Source organism: Diachasma alloeum, unplaced genomic scaffold (genome assembly GCF_001412515.2).
Source record: "Diachasma alloeum isolate Michigan unplaced genomic scaffold, Dall2.0 Dall_scaffold_00952, whole genome shotgun sequence".
In the NCBI taxonomy this organism is placed as follows: domain Eukaryota; kingdom Metazoa; phylum Arthropoda; class Insecta; order Hymenoptera; family Braconidae; genus Diachasma; species Diachasma alloeum.
In genome coordinates, this window is record NW_021681069.1 from 82,969 (window position 1) to 96,432 (window position 13,464).

Sequence of the window (13,464 nt, forward strand, 5' to 3'; positions counted from 1 at the left end):
TATGCCTCTAGCAGTCTGGGAGTGAGAAATATGCTTGGAGACATTAGGCGCTTGCAAATGAAGGCAAGAGTCATTGGACATATCACCGCTAGACTCGGGATGGTGAACGTGGTTGGAGAAATTTGGCGCTCTTGAACGGAGCCAATTTAAATTTTGGAGCTCCGTCTCTCGACCAAGATGCAATGGAAGGTCAGTCGAGTCAAGAGACAAAATCATTGGACATGTCTCCAGCAGTCTCGGAATGGGCCACCACTCCTGGAGACTTGCCCAATGACTGTCTCTTAACTCGACGGTACTTCCATTGGATCCCCGTTGAAAAACGGAGCACCAAATTTCAAATTATTTCCCCTCAAGAGCGCCTAATGTTTCCAAGCATGTACACAATTCTGAGACTGCGGAGACTTGTCCAATGACTTTGACTCTATGACTCTTGACTCGATTGAGCTTCCATTGGATCTCGGCCGAGAGACGGAGCACCAAAATTTCAATTGTCTCCATTCAAGTTCGCCTAATGTATCCAAGCATGTCCACATTCCGAGACTGGCGGTGACATTCCCAATGAATTTGACTCTTGACTCTACTGACCTTTCATTGGATCTTGGTGGAGAGACGCAGCACCAAAATTGAAATTGTCTCCATTCAAGAGCGCCTAATGTCTCCAAGCATGTCCACCACTCCGAGACTGCTGGAGACTTGCTCAATGACTTCGTTTCTTGACTCGACTGAGCTTCCATTGGATCTCGGCCAAGAGACGGAGCACCAAAATTTCAATTGTCTCCATTCAACAGCGCCTAGTGTATCCAAGCATGTCCATCATTCCGAGACTGCTGGAGAAATGCCTAATGACCCTGCCTCTTAACTCGATTCATCTTCTGGACAAGTTGGCCGTGGGTCGAGCACCAAAATTTCGTTTTGTCTCATTGAATACCACCTAATTCGAGGAATTCGCCATACTCATATGCCTATCTCCCCTACCATTTTTCCATCCATCATTGCGAACGTTTGCATCTTGTTAAAAAAAATATTTTACCGCAATTTTTTTCTCCAATATCTGAGAGCACCTAAAAAGCGCCTAATTATCCCCAAGCTTTGATTTTTTTATCGCCTTCTTCCCCACTTTTTGTACTAACTTGATGCTCAAATTGAAAAAACGCAATTTTGAGAAATCCTATAAGAGCACCAAAAAAACCAAATTGGCGCCAAAAAAGCGCCTAAAAAACGCCTAATTTTGCCAAACTTTTGGACCTGATTTTTTTACATTTCCTGTAAAAAAGAGTCAGTTCAACGAACATAAAAAAAATCTGCAATCGAGATGGGGTAAAGGGGTGCAACGCGGAATTTTGAACTTCATTGGAGATTTTAGAGCATTTTCGATGAGGTGAGATAATTAAAACTATGCTCAATCGAAAGAACGGGAAATATTCATTGAAAATATATACTGAAGGTCTATAATAGCATATTAAGATATACAAGAAAAAAATAGTTGTTGACGAGTGTGAGGGTTACAGGACGAGCCGAAAGCGAGAGCTGTAATCACGCTCGTCAACAATTACTTTTTTTCTTGTTTGTCGTACGACATTTTATGATAGTGATGAGAAAAAGGCGGTTCTTTGCGCGCAAACCGTGCAAAAAAATAGGGCTGGGTGGGGAAAACCGGACACTTTAGACTTTTTTAAAATTATTCATAACTCAGAAACAAATTGATCAATTGAGCTCAGTTTAGGTTCGACACAAAAGGAAAGAATTATTCTCTGTATTGAAAAAAAAATTATTAAATTTTATCAACATTTCAACCCCTCATTAACATTTAAAAAAAAGTCAAAAGTGTCCGTTTTACCCAAACCTCCCCTACTCTTCTTTTTCACTTGTATCATAAATCTATTTTTATTCCTTCTGAAACAAAAAAATTTGGTCAATTACTAAAAATCGGAAAAATAGAGTTTTGTACATAATGAAAGTAAAAGAAAAATTGACAACAAAAATAGCTATTTTGAATGTCAAAAAAACTATGAGAGACCTCGGTTAGCCTACAATTTTAAAGGCACAAAACCGAATCAATAATTGGCGAAGTTACTTGGATATAGAACGTTCAAAAAATATATATCTATCAATCGGTCCTAAATCTACATTTTTTGTTTTGCCTACGTCCGAAGTTGCTGCGGATCTTGACATCTCGTGAGGGATGTTTGACGATAAATATAAATAAAGAATTTCATTAGGATTGGGAATTAAGAAACGTTTGCAGCATAAAAATAATGTGAGTATTTGGCTTTTTTTCCTTGTTCCGTGGACTATGTCTTCTATGAATTTGTTTCCATCCATTTTTTCTTCGGGGTTTTTTCATAATAGAGAATAAATAAATAAAAATGTTCGTCGGCCGTGAGGGTTTAGAGTCGTTCATCATGGTCATCAAGAATACCATGGTGATTTTCCAGAATTTCCCAATAAAATTCGTTTGTTAATTTTAGAGATTTTACGAAGAAACGCTATGAGTGAACATGCTAAATTCGCAATAGTTCTCTGGGCCACTGTTCCGGGTACGGTGTCTGTGGTTCTAAGGAAGGATATTGGCTATAATAAGAAAAATGAGTTGATGGTGAAATGGGAGGGCAAATATTGGAAGATAGAAAAAGTTTTGGAAGAAAGTGGTAAGATTTTCATTACTATTCTACAATCCACCCTAGTTTAAAATTATTGAGAAGAGGAATCGGTAGTAACGCAGTTCTAGATCTGGGTTCCGATCTGTTATACATTCCTTCCTTCTCAATTTTTGTCCCAACAACCTTAAGGGGAGATTACTATGAGTTTTAAAAGTCGTGGGTTATTGGAGTGGGACTGTTCATACGTTGAAGATCGATTATACAGTCGAGCACTAAAGTTCGTAAACAGAATACGTAGAATACAAGTTCAGGCTGTTCATGAACTTTAGTGCTCGACTGTATAGGTCTGAAAACGAATAATTAGTGCAAACAAATTTTTTCATAGTTCATTTGCCCGAAAACGCTTAAAATGCTAAAAACAGTCCAGGGCCCCCAATTTTTGAGCTACAAAAGATTTTTTTTTCAAAATTTTCGGAAAAATGTGTGGAACAACAATTACGAGCCAGTTTTTTGGAATTCTACTCCTACGCAGCTGATTTCGATTTTTTTCATACACACAGAAAAACCTAAACGTAAATTACGCCTTAAAAAAATGTATTTTACGATCAAAATAAAAACGTAAATTACGTCTAAACAAAGCGTATTTTACGTTTATCAAAACGTAAATTACGCCTAAACAAAGCGTACTTTACGTTTATCAAAACGTAAATTACGCCTAAACAGCGTATTTTACGTTTATTAAAACGTAAATTACGCCTAAACAAAGCGTATTTTACGTTGATGAAAACGTAAATTACGCCTAAACAAAGCGTATTTTACGTTTATCGAGATCAATGAGACCAACGAAGTGTGGAATCCGCTGCGGAATCGATTTGTTTTTTCAGATGATCTAGAGCATCTGCAAAGTAAGGACTTCTCAACCAGCGGAACACCCTGGAAAAGGAGAGGAAGACCCAGAAAAATGCGAAAATTGGACGATCTTGAATCATCATTACTCACAGCGGGAGGTCTGAGTGATGAGACTGGTGATGAGACCAGAACTCGAGATTATCCTGTGATCGACGATACGGATGTTACGGACAACCGGGTTTAGATTGGAGTGAGAGGGAGAGAAAATCTACCTGTCAGCTCTTACCTGATCGTCACTGGTCACGAACTGGTCGTCTCGATGATGATGAGGTTAACGATGTTATAATTACCTTCTTTTGTGAAATCTAGGGTGGGACCGTGCTGTTCGAGATTAAGTATTAAAATACAACAACGATATTCCGCGTAAAGGAAAACACTGACCAAATTATACCGATTGCACTATTTATTTCGTAATTGGAGTAATTTCACGAAAACCCAGGGTAAAAACCGTCGGAGGGAAAACAGGAAAAGAGAGAAATAAATGAGTTGGATAATTGTGGACATAGACACTTACAGTTGGTGGAAGGGTTGGAGAGGAATTGCTCAGTTAACGCTCAGCGGGGGTTCAGTTGAATCGCGTGACTCAGCTTGGCTCTGCGTGATGACCTTCGGTGGGTGGCGAGTGGGCGGTCGATAATCGAGTCACTCAACAGGGCCGGAGAGGGCCTAGGAGTTGGTCGTCCTCGCTGAATGGTGGTGGGATAGCGGATGCTATCGACTCTGGCCTCAGAGATTCTTGCAGTTGACTCGTTCAGTTGAAGTTAATTGGGGAGCACTACTTTGTACTGGGTGGTTTTAAGACACTGATGATAATTAGGACCTCTTGGTTCTGAGTTCTCGGCTTCGAACTAACTCTCCCTGGCTCCTGCAGCCATTTTTATAGTAAAAACCTGAGGTTTTGGGCTGTCTTATGAGTCCTGCCTCCTGTCTTAATTAGGCCTGCGCATCCAACCAAAAACTTCTTAATTGTCCGATTTGACTAGACAATTCGATGATTGGTCACAACTCCGCCCCAATTTCCACTTCTATGTCACCGGTAGCCCTTTTGGGTGGGTTTTCGGCTTTTCCACGTTTCCATGGGAATAGTTACCACAACACTAGCCTGGCTATTAATTTAAGTGCAAAAGCCCATTATGGTCAAACTTCTGTTGATGGTTATCTTATCTTTATGGCCTAGCTGCAAGTTATCCACAGGATCAGATGTCAGGTTTTTCCAAGCAGTTGGAATAGGCGCGTGCCACCTTGGCTGTTCCTCCTGGTTTTTTACCTGGCGACAGTTGTCCATAGTCTTCGTATCAATCCTAAAGTGCTCCAACTCATTAGTATGAATCACCCTTTTAACTCTCTATTAGGCCACTTATTGTGATGCTCTTGATAACCGGAGTTTAATTAACTCTTCACATTTGTCATATCACATTGTGACATTAACGATACTGTAGCGATAAATAATTCGAGGTAACATATGGGAATATTCTTCGGTTGAAAGAATATAAAGAAAAACAAAATTGAAACAGTTGCGTACGTCGTATGACCCACGTACAGGGTACGTAACACGGAGAGCACTGATGAGGACGGACTTGGTAGAGCGGAAAGGGACACATTCTCAAACAAGAGAAAGAGGAGGGAAACTGTGAGACGTCCACCTCGCCGAGATACACAAAAATCTGACGGAGCCAAACCAACAGCACACATTGATCTCACCCAAACCCCAGTCTCTACGAGGAAATGCCCGGCTTCAGCTCAGGATGATAATGAAAGCCACAAGGCTACTGACGCCGATGCTGAAGACTCGGATGAGGATGAAGGTGAGGGAGAAGGAAGTGGAGAAGGGAATGATGAGGAAGAAGTACAAAGGAAGAGTGGATCATCATCGAAATCACAAGAGCACATCGATTCAACTAAAACCTCGGCAGCATCTACTCAGAATTATCAAGATTTTGAAGATGACGAAGACGATGAGGACACTCCTTTACCAAGAGATGGCCGCAGACGTGAGGGTCACAAGGATAATGAGGACACTCCTTCACCCAGAGATGGTCGCAAACGTGAGGGTCACAAGGATGATGAGGGCACTCCTTTAGCAAGAGATAGTCGCAGACGTGAGGGTCACAAGGATGATGAGGGCACTCCTTTAGTAAGAGATAGTCGCAGACGTGAGGGGTTGAAGTCGTCAGTTCCTTAAAAAAAACAGCTTCAACTCGACATACAAAGGATTTACATGCGGCAAGGATGGATCGTGAAGTACATGATGATGAGCCACCAAAATTCAAGCGACAAGAAAGAATAAGTCACATTTATGTTTTATCGGAGGGAAAAACTGAGGATGAGAATGGTAAGATGCAACGTACTCAATAGAAAAGACTTTTGCCGACATTCTTTGATTTTCTTGAGTCGCGTCTCCTGACTTGTGGCTCGTAACTGGCGGCTCATGTTGCATAACTCGTGCCTTGTGCCTCGTAACTGGCGGCTCATGTCGCGTAATGACTCATGTTCTAACTCATGTTTCGTGGCTCGTGCCTCGTGTCTCGTGACGCAGGTTTCGTGCCTTGAGCTTCGTAACTCGTGTCTCGTGTCTTGTGACTCGGGACTCATATCTCGTGACTTGTGACTCGTGTCTTGTCTCTCGTGATTCGGGTCTTATATCTTGTGCCTCATGACTCATGTCTCATGACCGGTGACTCGGGCCTCGTGAGTTGAGACTCCCGTCTCGGGCCTCGTAACTAGTATCGAAAAATGACTCACTCTTGTCGACATTATTTGATTCTTCAGTTCGAGCTTACAGTTTTAACTTCAATTTAACTTTGTATTACGAAGACTAATCGAATGTTAGCTTCGAGGAATGCAGGTCAAACTGAAAATCGAATCAAATTGGATGTTTAATTGTATTTCCGAAATTGTAGCCCATTGAGGGAATCGTATTTTACAAATCGAAATCAGTTAAGCATCCAAATACCTCCACGATTATATAATTTAATGATGCCGCTAAAGACTTCATAAGACTCCACTTTGGAGAGAAGGTCTCGGTCTCAAAATGAACATGGAAATCTTTGGTTTCATCTCAGTCGGGAAGAAGATATTATCATCTCTTCTCATTATCACTCAGAGACAATTTATCTCATCTCGGTCTCAAGTTTTTCGTGTTTGATCATATAAAATCGCATTTTTTATCTCGGTCTGTCTCGTCTCGACATTTTACGTACAGAAAACGACATGAGATGAATTGATTCGGCGTCATCCTGGGAAGACTCTGATACCGCGTATTGCGAGACTGAGACAAGACCACAAAATTCGGTGCTCACTGAGACCAAGACGATTCTTCCGAAGTATTGTCTTGTGATATCTCGTGAAGTCTCTCGAGGCATCACAAGACAATACTTCGGCAATACTAAGTCTCTTCACGAGACTTCACGAGTGATGTCTCGTGAAGTCTCTCGAGGCATTACTAATATAATCACCATGCTCTGATCCAGAAATTCCAAGAAAAACCAAATCGAAACGCAGGCCTCTTGGTGATGGAAAGGAGTATAATTTTCTTCCTCAAGCACAGAGACGTGGACATGAAGTAAGTCGGACAAATAAAGTAAGCAACGATAAAAACTCAGTATTCAATAACTTTTTTCATAGATTGAAATTTATCCAAACACTGATGTGTTTGTGAAAAAGAGATTGTTGAGGAATGCCCTGCAACACAGTGGGAATAAATCCGGCGAGTTTGTGTGTGACTTGATGCGGTGTCTTCTTGGGGAAAACTTGAAGAATATGACTGTGCACGGTGGGAAGAATAAACAACCCATTCCGAAATCGATGTTCAATGCCGTGAGGTGTAAGTTCAGATGATATAATCAATTACATCCGCCATTTCTTTTAAAGTCATACAGCTGTTGCCGAAATGGTTATTATCACCATGCTCAGTCATGTGCTACACTGTTAAAAAAATTTCACTGAACTTTCCAGGCTTTAGTTTTGAAATATGAAACAAGTGACGGTTTCATTGAAATTTCAGGAAATTTTACCATTGAAAATTGGTTGTTTTCGTGGAAAATTCATGGAAATTTTAAATTTCAGTTGAATTATTCCATGAAAATTAATGGAAATTAGGAAAATTCAAGCAAAAATGTCATTGAATTTTCAATTTTTGGAAATTTTAGAGCAATTTATTATTGAATTATCATGTTTGCATTGAAAATTCATGGAAATTTTGGAATTTTCATGGTTATGTCACTGAAAAATCAGGAATTTCCTTGAAGTTTCAGGGAAACTTGAAATTTCATAGACTTTTTTCCGTTAAATTGAATTCAGTGTCATTTTCTGGAAATGGCACTTAGTGTGCCCTTCCGCTTCCAACTCAGATGAGATCAGTGCGATATTCCTATGTCTAGGGGGAGTCAACAGCCTGGTCCAAAAGGACGATCGGATAGATGAGAATGAATGTAAAGGAATTGTCACTCAATTGTGTACAAGGAGCCGGCCGAAGAATAATAGCCAGAAAAATCAGCCGGGAAGAACAACAGTTCAGAGCGTGGAGTTATTGATGGAGAAGAAACTGTGGATGAACCAACGATAACAGCAGCTGGTCCAGGTGCAAGTAATGAGGAATCGATACCCGAACGCAATACTGAGAAACCAAAACGTTCCAAGCCAGTTCAGAAATCTAGGGTTTCTGAACCAATAACGACTACTGATCAAGATTCGGATTCAGATCAACACCCGAGACCTTCTGAACCAGGGGTTTCTCGATCGCATCAAGAACCGTGTGCTTCCGGAGCCGCTCAAGAACCAAAGGTTCAGAAACCCGCCGAGAAATCGAAGATTACTGAATCGAAAACTCCGGAACAAGTTAGGGAACATGTGCCGCAACAGGAGATCCCTGAACAAGTTGAGAAACAAGTTCCTCAACAGAAGATCCCTGAACAAGTTGAGGAACAAGTTCCCCAACAGGAAGTCCCTGGAGAACTTTTGCCTCAGGAGATCTCTGACCAAGTTCAGGAAGAGACGGACCTTCAACGGCAGTCTACTCCTGAAGGCATGATTCCCGAACAAGCTCAAAAACCCGAGTTTCCTAAATCTTATAAAAATTCTGAAATTTCGGAATCATTAGGAGAGAATCCAAGGGAAAACTTGAACCGAGGTAAGATGCCTAAAAGAAGCCCAACGCAGACACATGCTAAAAAATGCACGCATTCACACATTCCCTCCAGAAACTTGACTCACCAATAAGAACACACACACGAAAAAATTTAATAGAAAAACCTAGCGAATTCGCTAAACATTTCTATTGGATTTCTATCGAACTTTCTATTAGTTTTTGGCCGATTCTATTGAAATGTTCAATAGAATAAATTGTATAGAAAAATTGAATTCTATTGACTTTTTCAATAGAATAATTTCTGATGGAAATTGTAGGTGGAAGGCAGAAAGATCAGGCTGCAACCGATGACAGTAATGGGAGTGGAAGAGGAGTGAGTAGGCCCAGCAAGTCAGGGAGCAGGGGAAACTCCCAGAAGGAAGAAGGTAGAAGTGCTGGAAATACAGACAACGCTAATAGTAGAGACTCTAGGCGACACGAGACCAGCGACAGAAGCAGAAGCAGAAGAGATAGAAGCCGCAGTAGAGACTCTAGGCGACACGAGACTAGCGACAGAAGCAGAAAAGATAGAAGCCGCAGTAGAAGTAGAAGAGATAGAAGCAGAACAAAAGAGATAGAAGCAGAAACCGATTCGACTGGAGAGAAGGAAGCCAAGCGAGATATAGTAGAACTCGGGATGACTTGCAGAGATATCCTGCATTTTGGAACAGGGGGAGAAACAGATTTTAACCGCGGTTATCAAGCCAGGCGTTAAGGTTGGTTGCTGATCATTCGTGGCACTTACCACTGCCACGAAATCTGAGACGCATACGTCGACAATAATGTTGCCAATAATGTTGCGATACGACACTAGACGAGAATTTTGACTCTCTCGTCTTGTCTCGAGGGGCAAGAATCCTATGGATTCTTTTCTCGTCTCGTATTCTCGCGTTTTGCTTTCATGAATTAAAAAAAAGTAATTTCATAATGAGACAATGTGAACACTCAGTACGACACGTAGGATATTGTGGAATCCCAATTTCCAGGGTTATACCCCGCAATGGTCAAAATTCGTAAGGGTCATAATCTCACAAGAATCACACGTTGCCAGTGTATTCTTCGAGGATTAAATTATTTCGCTCGATTTATGATCATTTGACCCTTGTAAATGTTCCATTTGCCCCGTGCAGTTAACTGCTGTGATCGTTTGATCCTTGAGGTTGTCCTGCCTGCCTCTGTTGTTTGACCATTGTGAATTATCATCCTTGCAACGTTTGATCCTCGCAAGGTATGACCCTGAAAACGTATGGCCTTTACAAATGATAACCCTGGTGATGTTTAGTCCTCACAAGCCATGACCCTTGCTATATTTGACTCGAAAAATTTGTCATTTTTATTCATGAGAATGATTATGTTACCAATCATCAGTTTTTTTCCTATAAATCTCATTCAGTTTTATGTAAAAAAATGTTTAGAACAACTGTCCCATGTTTCCAAGATTCCAAGAAAGTTAGTTAAGATTGATTTGGATTGAAGTAAAATCAACAGTTTTTATTATAAAATTTGTCATTTCTTCACTGCAACCATTCTCGTCGAGACATCTCGTCTCCTGTCTGGATTTGGCAATAACTATAAAATCAGTCTCTCATATCATATCGTCTCACAGTTGTCTCGTCTCGTTTCGTTTCTCTCGTCTATCGCGTCAACAGTAGTCGATGAATGTTATTTTTTATTGTACTGGCTGAAGGGGGATAATTTTCACTTTGTGAGAGAGAAATCTGAAGGAGAATGTTCTTGGAAAATGACCTTCGCAGAATTTTCCCGCCTATTCAATTTGCTCCAACTGAGTTATTTTCATAGATATTTCTTCTGATTCCCTACTCATAAACTAACGGAAAGTCACATTATCGGAAGGTACGATCAAGGAGATTACACAACGAACGCGTCACCGGGCGAACGCGATCTCTCAATTGTTACCCCTATAGTTTGGTCATCATACGCGACCTTGCAACTCGGTCACCTCCCTGGAAATTTACCGCCGTGTTATTTAGGCTTCAGCGTTCCCGAATTCATTTTATATTGTGTGGGCGCGTTTAGCAGGTTTCTGGTAATATCGTGTAATGGGCAATTTCATTTCCTATGGGAAAAATTTAATCTTTCTGTTGGAAATAATTCTTCTTTATATCATTAGGCCCGATAAACCGCGATTCTAACCTCGCTTCGCTCAGTTCGATCACGGTTTTCGGGCCCAATGACATAAAATATTGCATGTCACGCGGCGATAAAAGTGATATTTGACGAATGTGATTATAATCCTAGCCTCCGGCTCAGATTATAAAGCCACATTCGCCAGCGATCAAATACTTTTATCACCTGATGAGATGATCTACTATTTCCTCAATTTTGGAAAAAAGTCAATTTCTTGTCAATTTTTCTGGTTTGCCAGTCAATGGCAATTGAAAAAAATTACGACACCGCGGCGTTTCCCTCCTATGGTGACCAATCTCGGGTTAAAAACAATCATTCAACTGCCGATCGCCTACTTTGAAAGTTGCGATCAAGCCTGTTACATCAAGTCTGCGATGCGTTCATCGTAGAATTTCCATTGAGTACCTGCTGTATTTCCTTTTCTACCTGCTGATTCCCTTCTTGGGTTAAGGGATACTTGCGAATTTTTATATTATACATTTCAGCATCATCGTGGAAATGGAAGGACTTCAACTAGAGATCATCTCCCAAGTCGCGTTGAAAGTCTTCTTTGCAGTCCATGCTGGACCTGGAACTCCCGCTGAAGTTTCGATTTTGGAAGACTTTAAATTTGTAACATTTTAGAGTTTTGAGGCGTGCAAGATTGGAAATTTTAAAGTTATTGACTTTCAAAACTGAAAAATTTGAAAAGGAAAATTCTGGAGTTGAACATGTGAAAGTTGAACAAAGTCCTAATTTGACATTGATAATTTCCAGATTAGAGGTTGGAATGTTGAATTTGGAAATTTTCAAGTTGGAAATGTCGATTTTGAAAGTTTGAAGTTGAAAATTTTGTAATAGAAATTTTTAAATTGAAAATTGTGAAGTTGAAATTCTCAAAGTTGTAAATTTTAAATTCAAAATGTCTGAAATTGTAGATTTTGGAGTTCAAAGTTTCAAAGTTGGAAATTTATAAGTGAAAATTTCAAAAGTAAAAAATTTTGAAGTGAAAAATGTTGAAGTTGTAAGCCATAGAGTTGTAAGTTTTGAAGTCAAAGATTATGAAGTTGGACCCTTTAGAATTAACAGTTTTGAAGTTGAAATGTTTTTAATAAGAAATTTTGAAGTTGAAAATTTGAAATGCTAATTGTGGGGTTGAATATTTCGAAGTTGAAATTGGTACGTTGAATTTTTTTCAACTTTGATTTTTCACTTTAACGTCACATGTGGACTCTTACTTCGGTTTTCCGGAATCCGATGGATTAAATAAAATATCGCCATTTCAATGTTTTTGTCATTCTTGAGCGTTTCATTGGCATTTAACAGATGAAGAGATGAGGAACAAATGTAAGGGGCAGGAGTAGCAATCAGACATAAGGTCTAATATTTAGGGATCAAACGTAGCGCTTGCTGCGAAGGGCCATAATTGTGAATTCATGATTGATGGTCTAACCTGAGACAAAACTGTAAAGATATATCAGTCAGCATATGAAGACGAAGCCTCCACCGCTGATCTCTGTCTTTTATGTTCTTCATTTTAATTTAAATCATCTTGACACTGAAAATTTTTAAATGTTCTGAGCTCCAAACGTAATGGTGTGATGATTCTATCACGTAGGTAATTACGAAGTCATAATGGAAGCTATCGGATATTTGATTAACTAAACTCGCAGGGTTTATTTGTGAGTTCATATGGTATGGCTCCTTGGCCGCGAGTCGTGTATAGCTTTCAAGCGTACTACAGGTGCATACCACTGGCTTTCAAGTAAATGAGAAATCTAAGAGTATGAGATGGTTTCTGCATCTGAAATCAACTCAAAAGTGAATTGTCTATGATTTGTAAGCGCACTGCAAATCATACCAACTGACTAGCAAGTTGATGAAGCTTCAAACCTTAAAACTACCATTAGGTTCAAATAAAAGAATGAACACCATCCGTTTGGAATGTAAAATTTATTACTGTTTTGTTACACTTTTATACTCGAACTTCGTGAGCCTCTTAACTCGAATTCATTCCAACGGTCGACTTATGCATAGGATTACGGCGGTGTTGTGCTTCCTCTCAGCTGGAGGCGATACCGCATCTTCCAATCTGAACCAGATTTTTTGTTTCATGTCATAATGTCACAGTAACCCATTGGACAGGCTCACAGAACCCCACTCTTCACTATTGTGTGATAGTATGGGTGCGCAACCAGACCATTCTTATGGCGCATTAATACATTGACGGGCTCCACACTCCTCTCACACCGAGACGATTTGGGACTTTCCCAGTTCAATGGGTTCAATGATATGTCCCGTTGAAATTTGGTAACATTCGCCACTGAATTTTATTTGGAACTCAATGATGGGATCCAGTTCTAAGTGTTTAGATATCTTATTGCATGCAATGATCATAGTAACTTTTGTTCAACACAAGAACAGTAGTCTTATCTTGGAGAGAAAAGATGAAAAATAACTATCATTTTATCTAGCCTAGAATTGAAAGTTGACAATTCATGATTCTTTCATCGTGTTGGTACAGGATTGTTATCGTTTTCATCAATAATTAGCAGCAATTTTATATCAATCAGAATACTCATGGAATAAGCTTCAGCTTAACAGATGAATTGTGTAATTCATAGCTGTCAAGGTCAGCAGTTGCCGAGCGGCAAGTAGATACGTATTTGTTTTATATCGAATGTTTATACTCGCCATCAGTGA

General features: G+C 39.9%; 1 protein-coding gene across 1 annotated transcript in view; it reads left to right on the forward strand.

Annotated features, from left to right (window-relative positions):
- LOC107045487 (serine/threonine-protein kinase fray2-like) overlaps nt 1–9,349 on the forward strand; it is a 39,529-nt gene extending 30,180 nt beyond the window's left edge. The window contains exons 2-4 of the mRNA XM_015267789.1: nt 5,052–5,643; nt 7,992–8,637; nt 8,913–9,349. Of these exons, the coding sequence (XP_015123275.1) occupies nt 5,052–5,643; nt 7,992–8,637; nt 8,913–9,349 (1,675 nt within the window). The remainder of the gene's footprint in view (nt 1–5,051; nt 5,644–7,991; nt 8,638–8,912) is intronic.
- Nucleotides 9,350–13,464: the final 4,115 nt, after the last annotated feature.